Raw genomic sequence first — 27,694 nt, 5'->3', positions numbered from 1 at the left:
CGCTTGTCCGTCTTCCGCGGCCGGTCGGTGGTCCGTTTTCCGCCGCAGTTCGGTGGTCGCCTTCGACCGTGTTCGGTGGTCGTCTTCGGCCGTGGACCGGCGAAGGGCGGGCCGCGGTTGTGAGTTGTAGATCCACTCGAGTCTCTCCTAAAGTACCGACGCTCAGTTAAAATGAAACACATTCACAGCCATAACATGTGCAACGCTTCTGACGCTGCATACAAATCCTTTTCCTGGCTGGTCAGGGCTGCTAGCTGTGGGGTCGTTTCTTACTGTCCAGTTTGTTCAGAAATGTCCTTCTTGAGAAAAGCGTTCCCAGTAACTCCGCCACTAAATCCGTTTCTCCTCCTTCCGCCATTTCATATTAAAAAAACAAAGCTAGGTAAAATGTCTTTCAAATATTTCCACTTGAACTCTGTCTGCTACAAAGCTCTGCTAGCAATCATGTTTCGCGGGCACATAGTCACGTGCCCGCCCACTGACCAATCACAGCACACTCTGCACCTTGCTGGCAGAGAGGCATCTGGACTCTGAGCTGACGTAACTAGGCCTGCAAACTACTCTGGTGGGGCCATGAATCCCAAACTAAAGATCTGATTGGTTGAATCAACAATATCGTCCCCATTCAATTTAAACTGCACATGGCAGCACTGGGTGAGTCTGCAGGCTGGGGCCTCTCTTCTTACTAGAGACACAGAGGTGAAATCTGATTGGATAAAAGCTCTACTTAAAACAAGCTGCACTGGAAGCAGAGCAGCTGAGAAGCACAGTAGCTGTGCAATGAGAAAATAAGATAATGGGAAAAATATTTTTATAAATTATAATACATATAAGAAAAAATTAAATGTTTGAAGAAAAAATATTAAATTATAAAATAGCTATAACTTTGTGATTCTGTTTAGGCCAGCAGAGAAGGCTTTGCAGGCCCTGACGGCCCGCCACTGTTTAAAAGTCGTTATCAAAGGCACACAGGAGCCGGTTTCAGAAGGTCTGCCATATTTTCAAGGTGGACATCTGTAAATAAAACAAGTATTAGAAAAACATATTGACTTTTAGACCAGTTTTGAACGTCTTATCACCGGATACCATAGTCGTCTTTTAGACGTGTTTTCAACGGAACGATGCTGATACAGACTCGAATTTTATGTGAACATACAGACAGAAGCTGTGTCAAACGAAAGAACAGATAAATTAGCAAAACAAGCTTTAGAAAGTGTTAAGGCTGAAGCTTCTGGAGGAATCGCAAGGCCGCTGCTGTGTTTACTTCTTTCTGCGCAGGCGCATCAAAAAGTAACTCGATCCGGTCCAAATTCAAAACAGTATTTAATTAAACGATAACAACTGTAAACTGATGATGACAATTACAATCTAAATATACACTATCGATAGTATGCATCTCGAGAGCAGAGACCACGTGCAACTCCACTCACAGGTCCGACCTAGTCGGGTTCTGAAAAACGAAGTGCCATGGCCTCCCGCACGCCCTCGCAAACATTCCTTTTATGTCCTTTAATGGTCGGAAAGTGTCCGAAATCTGTCGTAAAACACAAAGGCCGTCTTCTGGGGTCAGTGATTGGCTTCCAATCGCTCTGACCCCTCCTTCATCGATCCGCTGCTCATCTCTGTGGCTGGGCTCCTTGTGACATCACCTCTGACCTGCCCTCTGTCCTGCGGCCGCATGGTCTTACCCAGGAGTCCTCTCTGTTATTTTACAGCAGTCTGCTTCTCACCAGTTGTCTCCGAAAAGCCTCGCCTTGAATTCCTTAACTTTCCCTGATGGCTTTTATTATTGTGACACCTCTATTCACCACTAAGAGTGTTATAAATTCTACTAAATAATGCTTTTAATTCTTAAATTCTCCACAAAAGTCAGCACTAGACAGACATTTTAATCAGCAAAGCAGAAGCTAAATCAATAATCAAACAAAATATTATTAAGGAATGGCAGCACAGTTGGGATGTAGGAGACACAGGAAGACATCTTTATGCTGTTCAGAAACAAGAACTTTGGCAAAGGGAGGCCATCCAAAAGAAGCACCACAGAAGAAAACATACTAACTAGACTGAGGATTGGACACACAAGGCTGAACAAAACAATGCAACTAATAAATAAACACCCAACAGGACTATGTGAGCACTGCCAAATACCAGAATCTGTAGAGCATATCATTTGTCATTGCCAGAAATTCACACTCGAGTGACACAGGTTGAAGAGGAGGCTGGGATTTGAGGAACTAAATCTAAAAGATGCATTAACCTTGGGGTCAGGAAACGTACTACAATACGTGAAAGAAACAGGATTGAGTAAAATAATTTAAGTCACTAAAATGGAGAACTGCTTTTTTTTTTTTTTGGTAAGGGGATAGGTTACTCCGGTCCACACTCCGAATACAGTAGGTGGCGGTAATGCACCTTTCACTGGATGCCATCCGCCAAAAAACTTATAAGAAGAAGAAGAAGAAGAATGTGCTCTACTCTCATTACAATGTCCTGGGAGCTTCTTGTTGACAGCACACAGTCTATGATTCCATATTTACGACGTTTTCTATGAAACATTAAATGCGTTGAAATCACGTCTTCATGTAAACTACATTTCACCGACCAGTGTAATATGACTTTGGAGAAATACGTTCAAAGTAACCAATTCCGTGTCTCTTTCAACCTACAACTGAACAAACCATCAATATGTTGAAAGAAATTGGTGTTTTGTGACACGATGATATTGTAACCGTAATTTCGCCGATTGAAAAGACGGTGAAAATGGGTCTTAAACGTTCAGACCCAATTTTGACCTGTTTTAAACCAGAAATCAACGTTGAAATCCGGGTCAGTGCTCACTGGGGTCTGTCACCCGTCGGCACGTGCTGTGTAAAAAATCGAGCGCACCTCTCTCACGCGACTACGCGTAGGAACAGGAAATCAGGAAACAGAAAAAAATCTCTAGGGAAGTAGGAATAAAAGTTCCAGTACAGTTTTTGAAAGATGAGCCGAATTTATCACAACACGTCTTTACAGAACAAACCGGTACACAATGAGACATTTGAGCGCGCGTGGTCCCTCTCTACGTATGATAGGTAGGGGCGTATTTGTTAATTTAACGTGACAGGCAACGAGTACAAACGTTCAGATGAGTTCTAGCTACAGTATCTTCTTATGATGCATTTGTTTCCTTGTTATGTAGAGAAACAACACCAAGGTCTATTTACTTCCCCCGAGATTTAGAGCAGGAGGGCTAATTTGCACAGCTCACACACATGGATCAGTAATAAGTAATTCTTATATTTGGCATCAATGTATATTGCCGAATGTACTGTATATTCGGCATCAAATGAATCCCCAATCAGCACTTAATCTCAGTAAAGCTACAAATGGTGTTTAGTTCACGGACGTTCACACTATATATGTGAGCAACCCCTTTATAGCTTAAAAGTTGAACATGTATTCAAATGAGGTAATTCAATATAAAGAATTGAGCTTGATGTTTTTCAATTTGCCATATTTGGCCGTTTTTTTAATGGAGTTTTGTTGGTAGCTCTCCATATTTACATAGGCTACCTCTACTATAAGCAACAGAATTCACAGTTAAAAGTGGAAGTAGAGATTTTAATATTTGATATTTTTGTTCCACACAGTGGCCAGGGGGTTCTTCTAGAAGGGAAGCTGCTGGATGTTTCCAGACATGCGATCAGTGATGACAGCAATCAAAAGGTACTGAAAGGGCAAAATCCAGCCGGGTCTTAGTGTCCCCTAAACTGACTTTTATTGGAAAGTATAAACATGTCTTTCACCATCTGCCGTTGACAGAAATGGAAAGCTTTAGTTCCGTTGATGCTTTAAAAGAAACAACCTCCCTTACTTTGTTGTTTCAGCAAGAACTTTTGCCCAAATCCTAATCGGCTTTAGCATTTAGGACAGACTAAACATAAACGCAGACAGACCAAGCACAACCCAGACTGTGTCTCTGTCATCGATAGGTCCGTTTCTATGTGCTGTACATCAAACCCAGCCGCATCCACCAGAGGAAGTTCGACGCCAGCGGGAATGAGATTGAGCCCAACTTCAGCGACACCAAAAAGGTCAACACCGGCTTCCTCATGTCCTCCTACAGTGAGTACATAACAACTTTTTGAGTTTATGTTTGCACATTTCCTTTCCTCTCAAACTTCATTCTGTTTTGTCTTCCATGTCCATGAATGCAGTTTAGGATTCATTTTGAATCTGTCTGCCAACTCTGTCAAAATGGCCGAGCGAGTCATCAGAAGGCCTGTGGTCAGGTCACAGTCTCTCCTTTGGAAGTGTGTGTTTGAGTCCCACTTCCAGTCTTTGAAACGCAGCTGCATCCTTGAATCAAACAAGCAAAGCACATAGTCACCTTTGTGAAGGGCTGTTGGACAATGAGGGTATTTAATTTGATGTTGTGCAGAAGCCAAAGTGTGGTGATTTAAAAAAGAAACGTTTTGTTGTACGATATAAATAGGTCAGTAAATACCCCTCTGGTGAATCTACAAGCTTTTACGGGTCTTAAAAAAGGCGGTTGGTAACAAGGGTAAATAGGACTAGTCCTCTTTCAGCTTAGTGGTGGTGACGTGTTTATCGAGATTAGCAAAACGTGTAAGTATCATAAACATTAGTGTGGTGGCCATTTGTCTGAAAAATCAAAAACAAACATAAATCAAAGGGCCACTGACGCACCATGGGTTTGTGGTTTACGCAGGCAAAAGAGTTCATTGTCCACACATGATTCTGTGTTTCTCATGATTAATTTAAGCAAAGAAAACAAGCAAGCAAACGAAAGAACAAAGAAAATCCTGTCGCTGCCTCTCCTGCTGTGGTGCATGCTGTTCCTATACTAGACTGTGGCTCAGTGGTAGAGCAGAGTCATCCTTCAATCAGAGGTTCAGCGGTTTGATCCCTGGCTCTGCTAGTCCATGTCGATGTGTGTGTCCTTATCCTACATGTTGTATGAATGTTAGCTAGAGTCCTGGTTGATGAACAGGGGCCATGGGTGGCACCTTGAATGGGTGAATGATGACATGTAGTGTTAAAGCGCTTTGAGTGGTCGGGAGACTAGAAAAGTCAATACAAGTAGAGTACATTTACCTGCCTACTCCGATATATAACCCACAGTGCCAAAAAACGTATACTAAACAACAAAAAGGAATTAAACTAAACAAATGACTATCAAAAGAAAAAGCTATCCTAGATAAGCAAATATCTAGAATAATTAAAGAATAACATTATTAAAGAATACAAAAAAAACAAAATACTATCATCAAATAAGTTGCTCTTACAGTTAGTTTACCACAGAGCTAACTTCCTGGTTGGATTAGACAAATACATCACCCTAACCCCATCAATTGATTTGTTCCATCATGTGTTTTTGTGATTGCTCGTGTTTTCTTAAGTTGCTGAGCTGTCAGAGCCACTGTGAGTCTTAAATTCCTCTAACCTCATTGGCTTTGATGCACTTGTTCTGTCCGTACAGAGGTGGAAGCTAAAGGGGAGTCTGACCGTCTGTCTGAGGAGCAGCTGTCACTGATGGTGAACAAGGCTGAGCTGCTGAAGATTACTGACAAGCACCGACCCAGCGGGACCTGGGCCTTCTGGTACCCTGAGTCCCAGATGGACCAAACGGAGCTGGAGACGGGGCAGGATGTACGGCTGAAGACTAGAGGAAACAGTCCTTTCATATGTGAGTCTGTGTTAACATGCTATTTCTACTGCTGAGCTGCTCCCACATATTTACTACTGAAAACAGAAAACAGTGCATGTGCAACCAGCACGCCCTTATTGCACATTAAAAGCAGAGTGTTTGAGCTGTGCTTAAGCTTCAGGCTACTCATTTAGAGCCAGTAGTCTTAAGTGGATCTTTGTTAGGGGATGCAACAGTACAATATTTGATCAGAGATCTTTAATTAGTTTTCATAAGATGGGCCTGTTTTTCAAAGCCAGAGGGTCCTTTTATGTTTTCATGACCCTCACATTGAGCAAGCTTGTGTTGACCTCCATGGCAGTGAATGAAATTAAATTTGAAATCCTCTAAGGGTGAGTGAACAGTGTGTCAGTGGAGTCATCCAGCCCTTTGATATTTAATAGTGAGTTTTTAGACGAGTGGAGTGCTTTGGTCTTCTACATTTTCACATTTTTGGCCAAGATTCATTGCGACATGATCGGCATTTTGATGCTTTACAATCTTGAGGAGATCAAGAAAAGTTAGTTAATTCTAACGTATATGTATATACATCATATATATACAGGCATATATGATATCTCAATATCCTGTTAAATATGTGGAAAACGGATCTGCTATATTCAGTCAGGCATTAACCCTGCTCATCCACCAACCACCTCAATCCTATCCTATAAAACATTCAAGTTTTTACATAGAAGTCAAAGTCAGCTTTATTGTCAATTTCTCATGTACCGAACATACAGAGGAGTTGAAAAAACGTTTCTCTCCAGTCCAGCATATAAAGTGAATACAGATAATAAAGTGCAAATAGATAGAAAAACATTGAGACAACATATATATTAAGAAGAAACTATCATTCTGTATTTAGCAGCAGTCAGACACACACACAGAGTTTTAAAAGAGAGAGCTTCCTAACTGGACGAAGCTGTTTGAAAGTCTGGTGATGTGAGCACGGAGGCTCCGGTATCTTCTCACAGAGGGCAGGAGGCTGAAGAGACTGTGTGAGGGGTGGCCAGAGTCATGCACAATCATGGTCACTTTGCAGGTGAGGCGGGTGTCATATGTCCTGCAGGGAGGGGAGTGGGGGGAGTGAGGCACCAATGATCCTTCCAGCTGTGTTCACTATGCGCTGCAGGGCTTTCCTGTTGTAGTCAGTGCAGCTTCCGCCCCACACAGTGATGCAGTTTGTCAGGATGCTCTCAATGGTGCCTCAGTAAAAAGTGCACATGATGGGTGGGGTGTTCTTGCCTTCTTTAGTTTGCGGAGGAAGTAGAGGCGCCTCTGGGCTTTCTTTGCCAGTGATGTTGTGTTGGCTGTCCACGAGAGGTCCTCACTGATGTCCACCCCCAGGAATCTGGTGCTGCTCACTCTCTATACCAGCACCATTGATGGTCAGTGGTGGGTGTTGAGTGTGGCCTCTCCGGAAGTCAACAACAATCTCCTTGTTCTTGCTGTTATTCAGAAGGAGGTTGTTGTCTCTGCACCACGTGGTCAGAAGGCTGACCTCCTTCCTATAGTGGGTCTCATCATCCTTGGTGATGAGACCCACTAGAGTTGTGTCATCTGCAAATGTGACCGTGTGATTGGTGCTGTAGGTTGTTGATATGACAAATACATGCAAAACAACACAAAGCCATAATCTATTTTGGGGTACTTTTTTGTATTAAGTATACAATGTTTGTAGTTAATTAGTTACGACATCGAAAACCCACCAGTATATGGAGGGTGACTTTAATCAATCAATAAATAAATTGATAAACGGTTACATTTTGAAATAAACACAGAAAAAAAGAAATATATGTTGTATGTATTAAATACAATAAAACATACTTGTTTCTGAAGCACTGAAATAAACCGACTTAATTCTGTGCTTCCAGTCTCCTTAGCCAAAGTGGACGGCGGCACGGTGACCAAGTGTAACTTTGCTGGAGATGAAAAGGCCGGAGTGTCGTGGACGGACAAGGTTCTGGCTAACAAAGCAGACGCAGTCAGCGCTCAGAGGCCCGGAGGGGAAGGAGAGGGAGCAGGAGAAGATGAATGGGTGAGGACCCACGCTTATCTACAGGGGGCTAAATGAAACCTACGTCACTCAATACACCCGATGGGGAATTTGAAAATACATTTACTCCTATGGACCCGGTGGTAAAGGGAAAGCTACCTCTTTGATACTTGAATGGATGAAACAATGATTTGACCAAACAGAAAGCTGGCAGCAGAGTCCCTCTGTTTCTGCATGTGTTGTTCCCAGTGTACACAAAGCAGGCCATGTCTTAGACCCACACTTTGTTTCTCTCTCTCAGGATGACTGAGAGAAGCGTCTCTCTACCCATCAGTCCCGACCTCTTGGTCCCGATCCAGTCTCCTGGTCTGACTGCTTCAGCTAGGATCCATTACCCCCGTCTTCAGATTGGACCCCGACATTTCGACCGGGGTTCCTAATCTCTTACATGTGTGTGGCCTCAGGGCTGGAAACCTGGCGTCAGTGGACTCCCCCAGCTCGTCACCAAGTTTGGAACTTCACCCTTGTGTACTTTGGATTCTTTTCTTGGTTTATTCTTCTACTCTTGCCTGTTTGTGTCCAAGTTAAATCCAGAGTGCATACATGGGATTTTCTGCTCATCTTGCTATTAATTCTATGCTATTAAATATCTGTTGTTTTCCAGCACACCTGATGGTCCTTCTGTCCTGTAATTAAAGTATTTTTTAGATAGACATATTTAAAGTGTAAATCTAAAGAGCTGTGTTTCTATAAGCTTATATACTGGTTTAGTTGTTCACTTGAGTATTTCCATTTTCTGCTACTTTATACTTCTACTCCACTACATAATGTATCAGAGATAAAAAAAACAATCCAGTGGATAGTTATGTTTTCACACACACACACACACACACACACACACACACACACACACAAAGAAATGTATTTGTAATTAGATCCAAACATAGGTATTGTATTACCTAGTATTGTCATGATCATGAAGTCAGTAAATATGACCTGTATTATTGTTGTACTGGATTAAAAGACTCTTATTAAACACAATGTCGATGTTTTATTTTTTTTAAATAACACTTTTTAGCAACATACAAGAATGATTTGGTTCCTTGATTATAACATATATGATACACATATAGACACATATAGACATGTTCCTATAGCAAATAGAGGGAGCTCTGTCCTTTGGCTCAGATTTGTGCAAAATGCTGGTGAATTTGATCATTTTGATAGACAACAGCAACAAGAAAACAAAAGTGATTTTGAAAAGTACATGAGTTATTTGTTTACATTTTCAAACATACAACTCTACTTTCAAATTGATGTTATATCTGCATCATGTGCAAAAATGACAAACAGTGGCGTAAAAATCTGGTCATTCTGACTGTCATAGTAATAATAATATACTGGATAATATAATGTTCTATGTAAAACCCTGCTGTGTCTTCACTTTGGTGCTACATGTCTCATGAATTGTCAGCACAATACTACGTATTAGTATCTATTAAAGGAAATTATATGTTCTATTTTGTGATCACTTTCCTGACTAGTGAGAGTCAGGTCTTGGATCGGTTCTTGTGTTTGAAGTGGATTTAATAGAGGAGACAGGTCTGCAGAATTGAGAACTGCCAGCACAGCTGATTTGTGAGGCTCTAAAACAATCAAAGACAGTGTTTTTTTTCCCACTCTACAAAGCTGTTTCACTCTCAAACCACTCCAGTATGCTATCTTGGTTCTCGCTGACCCACTGGATGTTGACCTGGGTTTGCTCTATGGCCTGGTGCACCACCCTGCCGACCAGATTGTAATCCGTCGCGAAACGCTTCAGCTGCACACACACAAACAGATCAGATGGGGGATGTCAGATGTTATAAGCACAATGTAGTCACCAAAGAAAGAAACATGACCTTTTTCTTAGTTAGTCAGAATATTGAGAGAATGTCTCCAATTTCTTTTCGTGGTTAAATGTAATGCGTTTGTACAGTGCAGGTAAGCAACGGTTAACATATTAAAGTACAAGAAAGGGCTTGTTGGCGTGAGCCACCTAGCTGCTATGTTAGCACCACAGTGGTTGTGTAGCTAGATAGAAACTACAGCTAACCATAATAACCCTTGACGGTTATGGAAAGTGAAAGTTACATCTCCTTTCTCGTACAATGTCAAAGCCGCGGGCTCCGTAACTAGCTATTTCAGTCAGAGCAGCTGTCAATCATGATGTCACAACAACAATCTAATAACTAATTAAACAAACATCAGATAAGATAAGAAATACCTGAAATGACAGAAACCATCTTTGAGAAAAATGTATTTGACATGCACTTTAGCTATTTAGTTTGGCCCATGTCCCTGTCGCTAACGTGGATGGGGGCGGGACTTATGAGCTATATTTCCACCACGCACCAGGGGCAACCAAGATGTTTTGACTTCCTTTCGTCCATCTTTATAATTCAGCCTATGATTGGGACATGTAGTTTTAGCCTCAGTCTTTTAGCACGAGAGCGAGCCAGAATTAATGTTATCTTAATTAGCTAGCTAGCTAAAGCTGATTAAACCAGCCGGCGACAATTTTCATTTGAGAAATCTGCTTTTTTTCAATCTAGTCACTATCAAAACTGACAAGAATTGTGAGTGGTATGTGCATATATGCCATGTGAGAACGGATTGCTATGTTAACACTTTTCAAAATACAAACATAAATCAAATATATAATGCAATAGGACCCTTTACAGCTTTTAAATCCAATTTGCATTCTATATCCTAGAGAACCAAATGTGAATTAATCTGCCGCTTAATATAGTCCCTATAAACTATAGATTAGAAATGGCACAAGTGTGAAAAATGTGGGGTTTTGTCTCAGAGGTAAAACTAACATGCTGTCACCCATATAACTCACGATGACAGAGAGACTTCTGATAAGATATCAGGGCTTTTATAACTCACTCATTGGTTATAATACATTATTGATGCGTGACTGGAAAGCAGAGTCTCCACTTGACGTCACTGCATGGTCCTATTATCATTTTAAAAACATCCATAAACATTACCTCGTCCAGTTCAAATTGCGTGGAGAACCTTCTGGTCACACCCTCAATCAGCATAACTGTGTCCCTGGAGACAGGCAGGGTGGACAAAATATAAGAGACAGTTTTTAGTGTAGTGCAGTTCAACAACACAACGAAACCAAGCCTCTAAGAAGACCACACAAGTTGAGTCAACACGTCTCTTAAACAGTTTCAACACAAACTAAACATCACAGCCTTTATGAAGGCAGACTTTATTGCAGGGATGTTTTATTAGACTGCATTCGTTTTAACTAGGTGGATATAATGCACTAAAAAAGTATAAACTGGATTATATTCTGAAAGAAATTTGAGGAAATGATTCATACTGATGTCCAAATGCCTATTTATTCAAAGAAAATGTTACTTGCCTGCTGATTACTTGATTTAAATCAATCTCCTGTGTCACTGTGTGCTTATGAAATTAAACCTGGTCTGCTATGTGTGTTTAAACTTTGATACCGATCACGTTAGCTTCCTGGTAACAGCACAATCAGCGGGAATTTATGAAAGAATGATAAGCACTGATTGAATAACAAGACCTTTGTACTCGATGACACTGTGCAAGACTTTTTACAAGCCCCTGTTTATTATAGTCTGAACTTTTATGGCAGTGTCTTTTATTCAAGTGTCTCGACTGGACATCGGTTCAGGTCATGGTGTACTACTCGTACAATCCGTCTACAGATTCTGCATTCACCGGCAGATTTACATTTCTAATGAATGCTAATGTTAGAGCTAATGCTCTGTGTGATGGGGCTCAGGCAAGGGGTTGCTAACATGTTAGTTTTAAAGAGCTGTACGCCATAAAAACAATGTTTTAGCTCAGAGTTCTCACAATCTAACTGCTGTTGGGTCTGCCTCTCCACTCTTGAACTTGAGCATCATGTTTTCATTTTCAAGTTCATATTGGTGAAACCCAACACAATCTCAAATGCTACTTGGTCATGACTCAGAAAATAAACTAATATAAGAGGCAGGTGACAGAGTCCAAATAGCAACCTACCCCTGCGAGACGTACTCCCAGTGTGCTCTGATAAAGTTCCAGGCCAGCGCCTGCCCCGCCACGTTCTTAGCTATGTAGTCAATAGTGGAAGCAACATCCATCAGACGAATCTTCTCAGGGTTCAAAGTGTATTCCAGGTATCTACAGGATAAGGAAGAATCTTCACTTCATAGAAACAGTGTGGCTGGGATTCACCTTATCACAGGTGTGTCCATACAGACAGAACTTATTATCCACATGGTCAAAATAACAGTAACACAATCCTGCATGTGACACATCAGGGGCTTGACGTTTCACCTGTTGAGCAGCCAGATCTTCTTGGTGCAAGACAGCGCCTGTCGTAGCTGGTCCTTCTCTGAGGTGTCGCTGGAGCTCTGAAACTTGTTCCAGGCAAACTCCCACTCTTCCCTCCCACCAGAGGCCACAGCTTGGCAGTAGATCACGGAGCGCAGGTTGGGGTGGATTCTGAATCACACGCACACACGCACGGTTATTTTTTCCTAAATCAGAGGACCGTCTCATTTCGTCTCCTCGGGCAGGTGCCAATGTGTTAACACACTTCCATGCATGTATGTGTGCATGTAGGGAGCACACACAGTAATGAAGATTCAATGGGCCTCATGCAAGAAGCAATACTATGAACAGATTGGTTCTTAAGTGGCCTGTATAGTGATTCAGGAGAACATTTTAACAATTGTCTTGCATTTTGAATATTCTCTTTGGTACAAACACAGTTTACAATTGGTCCAGACCTCTTGTCGGCTGTGACATTAGTCTGCTGTTTTCACGAGTGGATTTTATATTTCATTACTTTGAAAGAAAAAACCCTATATAATTTGTTCTTATAGCCTAACAATATCACACTTAATTTAAATTAGCTATTGATACATATATTGTATAACACTACAATATCAATACCAACATCTTAAATGATTTGTCCCGTTGCAGTCATCGAGGGCCTTGCTGTGGCGATGTTTTTTCATATGGAACCATTTCTTCTTTATTTCAGTAACATTAAACCCTCAGGTGACTCTGCATTAACAGCGCTCGTCATTTGTCCCCATTCCTTGTCTTCAGCAGGTCTCTTAATTCTGCTGCTGACGCTGTTAAAAATGACAAACTTTCCTTTAAGGATGTCTGAACGCAGGACTTCAATAGAGGACATATGGGACAGGACGCATAGCCCTATATAGTATTATTGGGGCGTTAATCATGCTAATTTACATTTCTCATGAATGCACGCTCATTTATGCACAGGTGGTATTCATCATGTTTACACTGGTCATTTACAGTTAGTAGTGTTTGCTAAATGTGACGGGGCTCACTCATATGAGCCCATCATACGAAAACAAAGGAAGAGAAATTTAAAATAATAATACTAAAATGTTCTTGCATGAGGTCGGATGTCTCTCTACTTTAAAGTTGCACATGTATTACAAAAGGCTAGAAAGTATGTGTAGAAAGAGGGAAGTTTTGTTTTACTTCCTCATTTAGTAGGAATAGGATCATGTTTTGCATGGTCAGTTTGGGAAATAGAGTGCATGGTCGTGTTAACACCCTGTCAAGTGCAGCTTTAAAGATAAGAACCACAATGCAGAGGGGTAACAACAGCCACCAACAATTAACACAAGAAAGGGATTAAATGACACCTACCTTCACTAAATCATTGCTGGAGAGTAAAGCCACAGAACATAATGAAAGCTATTACAGTGAGACCATTTTTTTCAGAAGGTATGAAGTAGAATGTAATTTTCAAATTCCAAATAAAAAATACTTATTCAGTAGTGTCCGTACTTGTTAGTGCTGTTGCTGTTCATCCAGTTCGCAAACATCTTCGTAGCCATCACTAAGCATTCTGGGAGTCCATTGGAACACGCCACCTCTATGGCGGTGATCTGGTTGTGCCTAGGAAGAAAGCACAATTACATTTTATATAATAAGTGTACAAGTATTAAATTATGGCAAATATAATACTGTAATGTGTTTTGAAGGAAACTGAGAAATGCCATTCAACGCTTTATAAAAAAAAACCTTGTCTTGATATATATTTTGTCAAACTGCTGTCTCCCATGTCAAGAATGAAATACAGCATCATTTGGAGAAGAGCAATCATGGATGGACTCCATCTCATCATTTCAGATGGTAACGCCCATTCAGCCGTTGGCAAAAAGTCGTGACTTGCGTGTATAACTGATGATGTGTAAGTTAACAATGCAAACTCACACTTTTGGCACTGGACTGAGACTTTGTAGAACTGTAAACTGCAAACAGGTGTAAACCTGTTGAAGATTAACGGAGGGCATCTTTCCTTACTGTAAGGAGTGATCCTTTGGGACTTGGGAATTGTCTGTGTAGTTGCTCAAGAAGTTGTACAGGCCCTTAACCTGTTCGCAGAGGTACGCCTGCAGGAAGAGACAGCTTTACAGCAGAGTTACAGGAACACACACAGCCATATATTACTCTTTTTACTGCACATCTGTTTATGATGAGGAATAAACAACCACAATAGCAGCAGGCCATCACATTAAGTTTGTTAAATCCAGTCTCTCCACCCAGTACAGGTCAATTCAGTTAGTAGCAAAGCAAGATACATTTTTCCTTTTGAATACCACAAGTTTAAAAAGGAGGTTTTAATGGCACATGCCTGCATGGGTCCGTACACCTCGGAGCGGTCAAACATGAGGACAAAGTACTCAAGGTTCCTGACTGTTGACTCCCAGGGAATAAATTCTTTCTCATTCCGAAGGAAGCGCGTTGAATTCAGGGCCAGGGTCACGTCGACGAGTTTGGCCCTGAGGAAAACAGATTCAATTTGGTAAGATCAAAGAGGCAAAGGAGCCACCGGCATGACCTATTTTCAGCCATGTTTTTTCACAACACACTTAACCCACAGAACATTGACTTGTAGCAGTCAACTGAATAGAAGTCAGTTACCTTGCTAAGTTAAATGCATCATCAACAAGCTGCCCTCTGTTCATCAGTGGGATTTGCTAAAAAAAAAAGTGTAAGATGAGGGACATTTCAGTTTACAAAGACATCTACAACTGTACTCAGTCATTCTACCATCAGCAGCATAAGAGTAGGAAAAATGCCAAATAACAATAGGAACCAAAGAATTCTCTATTTATTACATTGAATATTAACATTTTCAAAGTCAAATATAGCCCCAACAGTGTGATCATTTCTTATAGTTTAAGCTATGTTCCCATATTAGCGGTTTCTAAGAGGTCTGTCTGAAGCTACAATATAATCCAAGTATTTTTTTTATAGTTGTGCCAACACAATGGCTCAAGGTGATGACAATGACTGCTGGTCGGTTTAATCCAGACTCTTTGATGGATTGCCATGATATTCTGTTGGTATTCATGTTCCTGGGATGCTTCATAGTGACTGTATTGATCACCGAACTTTCCATCTAGAACCACCAGCAGGTAAAAGTTTTTACTTATCCAGAGAAATATCTCAACATTGAATTTATGGATGGCCACAAAACTATTTGTTGTTTGACATTCATGGTCTCCAGCAGATGAGTCCGAAAGACTTGTTTTGACTCCAACGACTGGAGGGTTTTTCTGTGAAATTTGGTACTGACATTCTTGTTCCCTACAGGGTGAATTGTAATAACTTAAGTAAATATATATGAACAGAATTACTTTTGAGCTGCTGGTTGCACTAGATAAAAAGTCAGGGGATCAAGAAAGTAATTGGAATCTATCCTCTGGGAACTATGAATGTCTGTACAAAATGTCATGGCAATCCATCTAACAGTCTGGACCAACCAGTTCAAACAGTATCATCCCTGGACATATAATATTTTCACTAAACAGATGTTGATGACATGGTTAATATAAGTATCCATCCATCAGGGCGAAGCCTTTAGGGGAAACCAGTTGTCTAGTAAAAAGAGGCTTGTTTCTGCTCAACTCTGTGATTTGCTCACTCATTTTTTTTGGCTCAGTGCTCACATGTGGGTTTGTCTCCATCTGAGTCAGGAGGCGTTCCCAGTTCTCTGGGTTGTAATTGACTCTGTAGTATCCAGCACAGTTGACATTTGCCAGGATCCACTCTCCACTCTTAGAGATGAATTCATCTTTCTTTACTGAAAATAAAGGCAAATATCATAAATGGTAAATGGACTTGTACTCCGATCACTCAAAGTGCTCATTCACCAATTCATACCCATTCATACACGGCAGGAACAGCCTACGGGAGCAATTCGGAGTTAAGTGTCGAAAGGATGAGCCGCTCTACCACTGAACCACAGTCGCCCTCACAATGGCCCCAAAAACAAAACAGGGAAGGTCATCTTATGTCTATGGTCATCTGTTCTCTGTACTGTCTCATTAAACCTTCAACTGACTTGTATCTAATCCAAGACCATCACATAGCTTCGTTAAGATGTTCAAAGATCGAGTTTTTCTATCTAGTCCTCTGTTTGTCAAAACAAAGCTGTTAAAAATGGGGTTCTAAGAGAAACAAGGTTTTTATTCCAAGTTTCTCTGTGGTGCATTCACCTACCTGTACCACTGGATTCCAACCAGACAGGAGAAGATTTGGGTGTATTTGACATGACTCTGATTGGGACGTACCACCAAAGACTAAACAGGCAGAAAACAATAGAAAAAAACAAGGTCAAATGAGTACCAGAAGCTTATTTTCCAGGAAATTAGTATTCAGATTTTAAACATTGAGCAACGAAGAGTCTAAATAACAATCTGAAAAGAAGCATTTTTAGGAAAAAGTGACACGATGATCTCTAAATGGAGCATGAAATTGAATCTCCAGTGTGATAAGCAGATATCTGCAACGCCATCATGCCAGTGTCCAGAGCTGTTATGTTCTGGGTCTGGCCAGAACAATTTAAAACTGCGTCAGGTTATTAAATTATGGTGCAACTCATTGCAGTGTTGTGGAGCGCATAGTTACAACACATTGTTTCAAAACACACCACATGGCCAGAGGCATAATTTACTGTAATCAGTTGCAGTGATTTCATGCAGGCCCTGGCAGAGAAATACTTGGTGAATAAGGTGCCATTGATGCATATTTTGCCAACACACACACACATGAACCTGACTCTTTCATTATTTGATGACAACTATTCTCAGAGGGAGTTCGACATTGGGAAGTGATGAAGTCACTAGAGGACAGATTTATGATCCAACTTTGGCCTTTGGAAAGATAGTGAAGGTCATCTTCTTTAAGCTAAGCCCAACTGAGAGGCACTCGCACTCAAGATGTTAAATTCACATGAATACCGAAGGAGGGAGTCATTATTTTGGAACCAGTTTTGGACAAGTTTCCTGCTATACTGCATTAGCTCACATTTTCCACCTATGGGACCGGTCAAAAAAATCACGAATATAGGCCAATGTGTGACAACGCCATCTAAACTGTCTGCAAATGGAAGGTGAACTTTGACAGTATTCTTCATCCTGGTGTCTCATGGTGACCACAAACTAGTTTTGAGCTGTGTAATCAATAATATGAATATATTACATTACAATATAACAGTATTGTTAAACCTACATTAATTGATTTGTTTTAGGGCCATTTGAAAAACAATGAAATGAAAGACACCAAAAAGCTCTGTAGAGCTGAAGGAAACTTCAGAATTCACTATGGGTTCACAAATATGAGCGACACCTTTCACATTAAACATAGTCATTTGATCCATTGTTTATTAAAAAAAATATTGATTAGTGCAGCTTTATATATAAATGAAAAGTATAGGGCCCAGTACTAACCCTTGTGGGACTCCACAAGTGAGTGAGTGGGCATGTTGGTGACATTTCATGCGACTGGTGTAAAACCGGAGGAAAACATCCGAGGGTGAAGAAGACGTTTTGATCCAAGAATGGATAGTCCGCAGGGATCAGGAGGGGTGCTTGCCCAGTTGGGCCCCGTTCTGACCAATAGAGTACTGCAGGGATGGTGTATTTTTGTAGGCAAACCCAGAAATTAGCATCGCAATTGATCCCTTGACAAAATGCCAATGGGATTCTTCCATTGAATTTGAGATTATTGTGCAAAATAAGCTCCGTGGCAAACAAACATTCATGATACTTACACGTTTTGTTCAGTGAGATAATCTTCACAAATGAAGCGTAAATGCAATTGCCAGAAGTAAATAGCGAACGTTAGGCTATAAACTAACTACAAAGCTATCACATGACTTAACGTCACCACCACTACAACAACACAAAGAAGCCAATAAAAATGTCTAACTGGAGAGACGATGAGATCCGGGAACTTCTGCTGGTAAGGACTGAAGCCTTTTTATGGCCAAATTACAAACCGGCTAAATGGCAGCAGTGTTTTTGTGTCATTTCCTGCCTCTTGCTTGCTCTACGAATCAATAAATGCCCCAACCATATTATTCTTCCTTTCCATTGCTGTATTTCTTCCATTGTTTTCATTAATGCTAAATGGAGATGTGGAGATGGAGAAGTACTGATTTACACTTTATAACAGATTCTCAGATAAAGTAAAGACAGTGTTCATCCATATGTTATCTGGAATGTAAATGAGTGTGATCAAATAGCTGAGACCCTAACTGTGTACACTGGAACAATGTCCATGTAGCACCTACCTAGATTCAGAAGATTCATTGAACAGGAAGTGCTTCTGGTAGACTTCTCCATCGGTAGTGTTGATGGTGATAACAGGATAGCCAATTTGTTTGGTCCAGGTATTCATCACCTTGGCAACGTTGGTGTGACCGCCGTCCTCATCCTCGGCCTGCAAACATGGCACAAATCAGTTCATATTTCATGACATAAATGCAATAAACAACATGGACATTGTCATACAAATCATGCTTACAGTCAGCAAAAACTATTTGGCTTGTAAAAATCGATCGTACACTTTACCTTTTGAATATACTCCCAGAGGTCGTTCTGGTCTGTGTTTTTATACCTAAAGTCCGAGAGGTACATCTGTAACACGAACACAGAGAGATCCAGAGAGAGGTTATAGTTAACAGTTTCATCTTGCGTTCAAAGTCATTATTTTCAGGAGAAAAGTTTGCATTCAGAATATTGATGTTGGGAGCTGGAGAAAATGTCCAAACACAACTGCCGGCAGATGTTATGTTGAAACAAATGTTTGGTTGAAAACAGGTTTTTTTTCATTTTCTGAAACAGCTGATGGACCAGGTCTGCTGGGGAGCATTCCTCGGTCCTGCATGTGCCTGCTACCTTTGCTTGAAACGGTGGAAACTACAAGTGGACTAAATTGTGGATCGTGAACCAGGGCCCTATTCCTCGTACGTGGCTAACTGAGTTAGCCGGATAATTTTCAGGATGAGATTACATAAGTGAGGCTTTTCGGTTCCTCGAAGCAAGTTTGGAAAAATCACCATAGCAACACATCCATAAGCCTGAACCTGCTCCAGAGCAGGCTTGAGCTAGATCCGCTGGATAAGCTGCCACTCCCCCGGGGAAAAGTGTCAGCTCCCTTCCTCAGAGATCCATCGATGAGGAAGCGATATTAGTCAGATTAGCGTTTTATAGGGATGGAGTTCTTCGAGATCGCCAAGATCCGTTATCACATCATGATGACTTCCTGTACGAGCGCTATCGATTCTGCCGACAAGGAATCATTTATTTAAAGACCTTCTCGAGCCGTACATTGAACACCACACGCCATCTACTGTCTCACGGACTGTATCACAGCCTCGCGCTGTTTTGCGAGTGGTTCATGTTTGTACAGTGTCGGTGATGCGGAGAACATCGGGAAAGCCGCTGCATGCCGTGCTGTTCATGAAGTTTATTTGGCGATTAAGCAACTTATGGATGTGTTCATTACATCACCATGGCACATGTTGTATTGATCACCATTCTGAATGTTTGTGTGCTTAGTGTTTACTTGCTCCCGTGTCCTCTTGATGGCTGGTTGAACTACATGATGGTTGAAAGCACTCATAATGATATGACAGTGTTATTAGTACACCATAGATATCATTATTGTAGAACATGATTAAGATGGACTCATACGAATAGAGAGAATTACACACAATTTATTTTTACTGCTTATTATGAATAATACATACACACTGATCCGCCCATACACAGATTCACACACACATATTCAAACTCCTATTCTATATGGTAACCTACACATACATGTATATACACATATATATATATAGTACATAATACATACGTGCATACACCTACATATATCCTCATAAGTATCTATTCATTCGTATCAGTTAGATACTCTTTGGGCTTGTTTTTATCTACTTATTCTGAACGAGTTGAGATAATTATTTTCGCTATAGATCTCATTGGATGATACATTCCATTAAGCCTACTTAAAGAAATATCATCTGATTGATTGAGGTGATGAGGCACTTAAATTAACCGATACATTTTCCCAACATTGCGCATTTAACGACGTCTGCGATATTTTGCCATGCTTCTTGTCTAGCACTCGCAGCGTTAGATTTCGCCATGATTATGGTCTTGAATTCCTCATATGTGTTCATGATCATCTCCTGCTCGTCAGCGGAGTAAAAAGAGGCTCTTTCTTTGAGTTTATTTGCCGTTGTACTGTTAGAAAATCATGGTTTCGGTGATCGACGCTTCCCCCTTTTGAAGTAGGACGGACACGCGCAACGATCCTGATGACTGTCATCTGGTTCAAATTAACGAGACTGTTTGAGCGCGGATCAGCCTTTGAGGAACCGAGATAGCCTGATGTCAATCATCGAGTTAATTTAAGCTGGATAATAGGACATTTGATCGACTTAGTTCAACCGCGTACGAGGAATAGGGCCCTGTTTTCTCTGGACGGATGTAACAATAACAACAACAACAACATGACCACTCCAAATAGAAAGAGAGCTTGTATAGACACAAATTCAGTCCAGTCTGAACACTCATTAAAGGCCCGGTCACCACACACAAAGAAAACAGAACCACACACAGCCAAACTCATCCGCTTGTCTTTCCGACACAGGCTGTGCTGGAGGCTTAATGGCGTAGGAACTACTCACAAGGCTCGTTAATAAACTACTGTAGCTGGCAAGCTAATGGCAAAAACACTAACAAACGAGCAACATGCTAGCGCTAGCATAGGCAATATTATATACGTTTTTTTTGTGATTTAGTGATTATGAGTTTGAAGCAGCCGTTTTCAGACCGCCAATTAAGGCATTGAATTAGAGAACTTTGATATGGCATTTTGCTTTCCTACCCATGTGGTGATTCACGTTGCGTGGTGACAGAGTTTTTAAGAGGGCGCATCTTCTCAGAGGAAGACTACTAGTTACTTACTTTGATTCCTTTGGTGAAAACTCTTTCTGTCACGATGTCTGCAAGCATTCTCAGCACAGCCGCCCCCTGCAGAGTGAACACCAAATACATACATGTTATAGGTTCATAATTATAGTACACTGGTATGAGTGACTGCAAATAAAACACCCACATCATATATGTATTCATTGATAGTTTCATTTGACTCTACCTTACAGTAGGTTATGGAATCAAACATCTCATAAATCTCAAAAGTCATCTGGACGTCTTCCTGCGGAGGACTGAGAGGGTGGGACGAGGCCAGAGCGTCCTGCTCAAACGCTGCATGGAGGTTGCTCATGATTTGTGCGTCTTTCTGAGTAAAACAAAAAGATTGCATGACTGCATGAAGATGCGTTCATCTTACTTCAAGCTTTCTTTTCATGTGTATTTTTCAATGACCATGCAAGTTAACAGAAAATAAAAATAAAACAGTCCTCATTCTGCAGTGAAAGCTTGGACTGAACTTACTAATTGGAATGTAGGCTCCACATGGTCCACTGCAAAGAATGACGCATACGTGGCAAAGCCCTCTTTCAGCCAAACCTCGTTCCACCATTTCATTGTCACCAGATTCCCAAACCACTTTCAACAAGAACAGAAGATGTGGATAGTTGAGGTAACATGTAACCCTGCAAGGATTCACTAGACAACTAAATATGACTTTACTGGGCAGTGTCACCTTCACTTACAAAATGTCACTCAAAGAGACACGTACCAACCAGGAAGACACTTAAAAATGACCACAAAGAAACATAAATTGACTATAAAGAGACCAAAACAACTACAAAAACATGCACAACAGCAGCAAAAAGACACAGAGAGACTCACAACGACTATGAAAAGGGGCCAAACAACTAAAAAGGGATGATGAGAAGATGAAAAGAGGACAAAACAGCTACTGACAAAAAATAACCACAAAAAGACCAAAATAATTACAAAGTGACACAAAACAACTTCAAGGGGACACAAAACAACAACAAAAAGAGGCTTAACAACTATAAAGTATGTGTGTCTTTCTGTAGGAGTGGTGGTGGGGCCCTTTGCGTGTCTGTGATCAGGGGCCCATTGTCTCATAACCCACCCATGCATGTAACACTAATTGAGCATGTGAGAACAGGTGTGAGAACAGGCCTTGATCCATTAGTACGTGTCATATTTTGTTGTTTTTATGAGTTTTTTTTCCCTCTAACCTGGTGTGCCAGTTCATGTGCAATGAGAGAGGCGATCACTTCCTTGTGCAACAGTGAGGACACTCCCTCCTCGTAGAGCAAGCTTCCCTCCTGGTATGTGACCAGTCCCCAGTTTTCCATCGCTCCATGAAGTAAGTCTGGCAGTGCAATTTGAGCTGGAGAAATCATAAAGATATGGACAAATGATCAAATGATATACGCACATAGTTTGTTACACCACCTAAAAGTATCAAGCTGACTTTCCTGAGAATAGCAGAGCTGCTCTGCAGGTAGAACTAATCGTATCGGCAGAGGCTGATATAATGAAGCAGCCCTGTCTCCTAAAAATGATGTTCCCACACAACGAAACTGCATTGTGAATTACGTGTTGAGGGAAACCTATTTTGTTGTGGAATACCTTAGCTTTTTTCACATATCACAAACAATTTTCAATGAGTCAGCAGAAGTCCACATAGGGAGGAGGTCGGGTTGGTGGATGGGTCAAAAAACACATCTTCACCCAGGATACTGCTGTTTGTGTCTCGTGTGAACCAAGTCCTTTTGCTGCATAAACATAACCAAGTCCTTTTGCTGCATAAACATAACCAAGTCCTTTTGCTGCATAAACATAACCAAGTCCTTTTGCTGCATAAACATAACCAAGTCCTTTTGTTGCATAAACATAACCAAGTCCTTTTGTTGTCTAAACATAACCAAGTCCTTTTGCTGCATAAACATAACCAAGTCCTTTTGCTGCATAAACATAACCAAGTCCTTTTGCTGCATAAACATAACCAAGTCCTTTTGCTGCATAAACATAACCAAGTCCTTTTGCTGCATAAACATAACCAAGTCCTTTTGCTGCATAAACATAACCAAGTCCTTTTGCTGCATAAACATAACCAAGTCCTTTTGCTGCATAAACATAACCAAGTCCTTTTGCTGTATAAACATAACCAAGTCCTTTTGTTGTCTAAACATAACCAAGTCCTTTTGTTGTCTAAACATAACCAAGTCCTTTTGTTGTCTAAACATAACCAAGTCCTTTTGTTGTCTAAACATAACCAAGTCCTTTTGCTGCATAAACATAACCAAGTCCTTTTGTTGTCTAAACATAACCAAGTCCTTTTGTTGTCTAAACATAACCAAGTCCTTTTGTTGTCTAAACATAACCAAGTCCTTTTGTTGTCTAAACATAACCAAGTCCTTTTGCTGCATAAACATAACCAAGTCCTTTTGTTGTCTAAACATAACCAAGTCCTTTTGTTGTCTAAACATAACCAAGTCCTTTTACTGCATAAACATAACCAAGTCCTTTTGTTGTCTAAACATAACCAAGTCCTTTTACTGCATAAACATAACCAAGTCCTTTTGTTGTCTAAACATAACCAAGTCCTTTTGTTGTCTAAACATAACCAAGTCCTTTTACTGCATAAACATAACCAAGTCCTTTTGTTGTCTAAACATAACCAAGTCCTTTTGTTGTCTAAACATAACCAAGTCCTTTTACTGCATAAACATAACCAAGTCCTTTTGTTGTCTAAACATAACCAAGTCCTTTTACTGCATAAACATAACCAAGTCCTTTTGTTGTCTAAACATAACCAAGTCCTTTTGTTGTCTAAACATAACCAAGTCCTTTTACTGCATAAACATAACCAAGTCCTTTTGTTGTCTAAACATAACCAAGTCCTTTTGTTGTCTAAACATAACCAAGTCCTTTTACTGCATAAACATAACCAAGTCCTTTTGTTGTCTAAACATAACCAAGTCCTTTTGTTGCATTTTTTTTGTCAGTTCCATATTCATTTTAAGCTAAACCATGATGGTTTTAATAAACCTAACCAAGTTTTGTTGCATACACCTTTAGAAGTAGTACTATATATATATATTATATAGTATTGGGATATAGTATACATGTCCTTGCTAGCGCATACTGAACTTAACTTACCATCTCCCAACACATCCATCCAAATTAGATCTAGACAAAGCCTTACTTAGCTTTTTCTGTTCATAATCAATTCCATAATGGCTCTCGTAGAACTTGAGAATCTTTCCGGTGATGTTGGCGGCATACTGAGCGTGACCTGCTGCAGTGGCATCAGGACGTGCATACGTCTGTATGGGCAAAACACAACAGTAAGATAAAGCACAGAGGATCTTCTCCTACATGTTTCTGTTTTGTACTTGATTTAAGCTTAATTAAAAATATGTGGTGGTGACGTTTAGAAGGTTAAATGCGTAAAAAAAGAAAGAAAAAAAGAACTAACAATTAAACATGAAAATACATTTTTGGTTGATGCTGAGAGATGTTTTACCAAAACCACTGGCAGGAGTAACTTTTGATCAAATATCTAAATGTTTGTTGAAGAAAATTAAAAGTATCTTGTGATACCAGTAACTCATTTTAAAACTACAGTACACATACTTTAATTTTCACACGCCCATCTGGTGGGGAGTCAGTTGACGTGAACTCTGAAACCGTGAAGGCAAACAAGTACGTTGACATCTTCGGTGTTGGCTGAAAGAAAGTGATTTTCCAATCGTCGTCGATAATATTGGATTCTGAGAGAGCGGGAGACAAGACAGATCAGTATAAGGAAGGACATCTTTTATTCTGTGATTACAGTTATACTGCCTGAGGGGACATTTTTAAGAGACATGAGCTACAGTATATTGTACGTATTTCACCTCTAATATCCGCATTCCCTAGAGCTATCGTGTCCCTCCTGTGGATGATTGTCATGACAAACACTGCCTTCATTTCTGGCTCGTCGAAACAAGGAAACACTTTCCTGGCATCTGTTGGTTCCAATTGGGTGGCGGCGAGGAATCTATGAATACAGATAAAGACATTCGGAGCTTTCTTTATCAGGTAAATACTGCAGGAACACTAGATACAAAAAAAGACAAAGCAATTTGAATATCATAAAGAACCAAAGATAAATTACTTATCGATTAAATGCATTGACTTTATTGAATAGCCAATGTCTTTCAAATACAGGTGGAAACAGAGGCTTGTCATGTCAAATAGATACATTCCAGTGAATAAATGGGATGATAGCCTAAACCATGAAACCAATGCAGTTTGAGCACTTTGAATTAAATTGGACTTTTTCTGCTTTGTAATCTAGAACACTACATGCAGCTCCTAAACACCAGCTCATTCTGTATGTTTAAGACTATCTGATGCACATAGTTTTTTATTCAGACTCCGATTCATGTATTTGTATTTTGATTATTTTTGTCCTCTTATTAATTTATTTTCTGTTAGCATCTGAAAAATCCAACTTGTAAATTGGCCAAGTTTGTTTTTTACACAGTAGAAAGAAGTGTCATCTCTGTCTCCTCTATATAAAGGATTAGACTGACTCTATTGAGCATAGTGGTTCATTCTTGATGTAGTTGGGCTATAACCATGAAATTATACAAATTGTCAATATTTGTGTCTTTGAAATATGGAATGTACCCAGTAATATTTGTAAAATATGATATCTGCGCAAAATATATGTTTTTCCTGCACGTCCTCTCCGCCTGTCTGCATGACTCAGCAGCGCTGGGGCCATCGAGAAATGACCCACAGGAGGCGGGTCTATGAAGCAGTTTAGCCAATTGCTGATTAAAGATATAAATGAGTGACATACAATTTAGCCAATCAGCGTCCTCAAATAGATTCAGCTCAGGGCTAAAGTCGTTCGGCCCCGCGCTTGCTCCTCGTCAGGAGAAGTCTACAGGCGAGCGCCAGCGTGAGCGCTACTCCTCCAAGACCCGTTTGAGAGGAGAACTATGGCGGAGATTCTTCAGGCCAAAGAGCTGATCCCAAATCAGCTTGACCTCACAATCAGACAGCAGACTAGTGGGAAAGGGAAGCAGTACATGCGAAGCTTCTCTACTAGTTGTACACCAGAAAGGTTTGGCTAGCTGGATGCAGTCATGCTAATAACTTATTTAGCTTTTTAAAACAACAGGGACAGATCCAGCATGGACATTACGAGAGTGAGGGACATGAAAGCACATGTCTGAGGAAGTAAGGAAACACGAGAACACCAGGGCACACATGGAGAACTCTGTCAAGCTACCATATTAGGCAAAGTGAACATCTTTTCTTCTACATAGTTGTCCTCAGTCTCATTTACTTAACTTGGTCATGGAGGCATCAACATTTAATTGAGATGGTAAATTAACAGTGAAAACTCATCATAGCTTAATTTAACATCAGTATTCCTAATTACACTTCATGTTTACTTCTCCTGATCTTTACCTCCCTATAACAAGGTCCATAGGGGCATCTCAATAAATAAACATGTTCTATTATATAATATTTTATATATATGTATGTGTGTGTTTTATATTATACTGAATAGTATTATATGATATATACGTATATATATATATATATATATATATATATATATATACTGTATATATATATTATACTGAATAGTATTATATGATATATACGTATATATATATTATACTGAATTCCCTGTGAGGTTGTCTAAAATAAGGTGTCCTGACGTGTTTATCAAAGTGTTATTTACTGCTTTTTTTCGTGTTGGAAGAAATGTTAAATATTTAACTGCAAAGTAGTAATGCGTGTTTAGCTTTAAACATCAAATTGGTTTTGCTTACCTCTCTGTGTTTTGATCACCTTCATAAGCCGGGGAACCTTCGACATATGTGCTTACAAACATCGCATAAAGATTTCCTGTTATTTCTCCCTTGAAAGCCAGAAACAAAGTGTAGTTCCCCCCTGCCGCTAACGCATCATTCAATTGGATCTCCAGGAAGTTGCTTTCGTATTCGTGGTTCTTGACTGAAGAAACACCGATCCTCTCATTTGTGTCTTTGTTCATTACCACTGGATCAGAAACTGCCAGGTCCTTGCTGTGGAGGTAGACGGCACTAGTGCCCTGGACACAATGAAAGCTGACGGTGGAGTTTCCGGTGAAGACCATCGTCTGGTTGGGACTGGTGACATTCACCACCTCGGTGATTCGGGTGTAGAGGTGAGGCTGGAGTAAGACCGTGTAGCTTTGGGGTATGAGGTTCTTCGGCAGCCGCATAACGGGTGGCAAGCTGGTGGTGGTGGACGGGAACGTCGGACGGGGCGTCGGGTTCATTGTCGCAATCTCAGTCTTGTAAAAAATGATCATGGCGACGATGCCGGCGATGACAGAGATGGTCAGGACGACAAAGGTGGCAGCAAAAGCCTTGGATATGGCGGATTCTTTGGGCATGCTGGCTCCTTACAGTGGTCAGTCCTGAAGGTCTCGTTGCTTGACTGGTGAGAGATGAGTCTGAATAGCTTGTGTGCCTCGGTTTGTTCACATCCAAGTAACCTCCCTCCCATAAACCGGGCTTGGTCTCAACAATTAAGGGCCGGCGCTCAGATTAAGCATTAACTCGGGCTTTGCCAAGGGAGCAAAGAGTGAGCGTTTTAGTACGGAGAGGGTGACGTTCATTGGCCTCG

General features: G+C 40.6%; 2 protein-coding genes across 2 annotated transcripts; one reads left to right on the top strand and one right to left on the bottom strand.

The window, feature by feature from the left end:
* Positions 1 to 2,920: 2,920 nt before the first annotated feature.
* On the top strand, positions 2,921 to 8,726 carry arpin (actin related protein 2/3 complex inhibitor). The gene is made up of 6 exons (XM_079162389.1): positions 2,921 to 3,074; positions 3,633 to 3,708; positions 3,975 to 4,107; positions 5,486 to 5,692; positions 7,570 to 7,733; positions 7,993 to 8,726. The coding sequence occupies exons 1-6, from the start codon at positions 2,983 to 2,985 to the stop codon at positions 7,999 to 8,001; spliced, it is 681 nt and encodes a 226-aa protein (XP_079018515.1). The 5' UTR covers positions 2,921 to 2,982; the 3' UTR covers positions 8,002 to 8,726.
* A 3-nt stretch (positions 8,727 to 8,729) lies between these two features.
* Positions 8,730 to 27,524, bottom strand: LOC306698179 (aminopeptidase N-like). Its single transcript, XM_079162388.1, has 20 exons — positions 26,854 to 27,524; positions 24,913 to 25,055; positions 24,650 to 24,786; positions 24,219 to 24,339; positions 22,243 to 22,397; positions 21,521 to 21,634; positions 21,222 to 21,365; positions 21,032 to 21,097; positions 18,623 to 18,688; positions 18,343 to 18,491; positions 16,269 to 16,348; positions 15,716 to 15,849; positions 14,685 to 14,740; positions 14,395 to 14,542; positions 14,064 to 14,152; positions 13,545 to 13,655; positions 12,048 to 12,215; positions 11,751 to 11,891; positions 10,730 to 10,793; positions 8,730 to 9,513 (listed from the first exon to the last, which is right to left on the bottom strand). The coding sequence occupies exons 1-20, from the start codon at positions 27,459 to 27,461 to the stop codon at positions 9,373 to 9,375; spliced, it is 2,835 nt and encodes a 944-aa protein (XP_079018514.1). The 5' UTR covers positions 27,462 to 27,524; the 3' UTR covers positions 8,730 to 9,372.
* Positions 27,525 to 27,694: the final 170 nt, after the last annotated feature.

Source organism: Pholis gunnellus, assembly GCF_910591455.1.
Source record: "Pholis gunnellus genome assembly, chromosome: 7".
NCBI lineage: Eukaryota > Metazoa > Chordata > Actinopteri > Perciformes > Pholidae > Pholis > Pholis gunnellus.
Note: the sequence above shows the minus strand (reverse complement) of the source record. Positions and strands in the feature narration are given on the sequence as shown.

Coding starts and splice junctions, on each gene's coding strand:
- arpin (XM_079162389.1), top strand. CDS start 2,983: ATGAGCCGAATTTATCACAACACGTCTTTACAGAACAAACCGGTACAC. Junction 3,075..3,632: donor TCCCTCTCTACGTATGATAG/GTAGGGGCGTAT, acceptor TGTTCCACACAG/TGGCCAGGGGGTTCTTCTAG. Junction 4,108..5,485: donor CTTCCTCATGTCCTCCTACA/GTGAGTACATAA, acceptor CTGTCCGTACAG/AGGTGGAAGCTAAAGGGGAG.
- LOC306698179 (XM_079162388.1), bottom strand. CDS start 27,461: ATGCCCAAAGAATCCGCCATATCCAAGGCTTTTGCTGCCACCTTTGTC. Junction 24,340..24,649: donor ATGGGCGTGTGAAAATTAAA/GTATGTGTACTG, acceptor TTGCCCATACAG/ACGTATGCACGTCCTGATGC. Junction 18,492..18,622: donor TCTGGGAGTATATTCAAAAG/GTAAAGTGTACG, acceptor CCATGTTTGCAG/GCCGAGGATGAGGACGGCGG.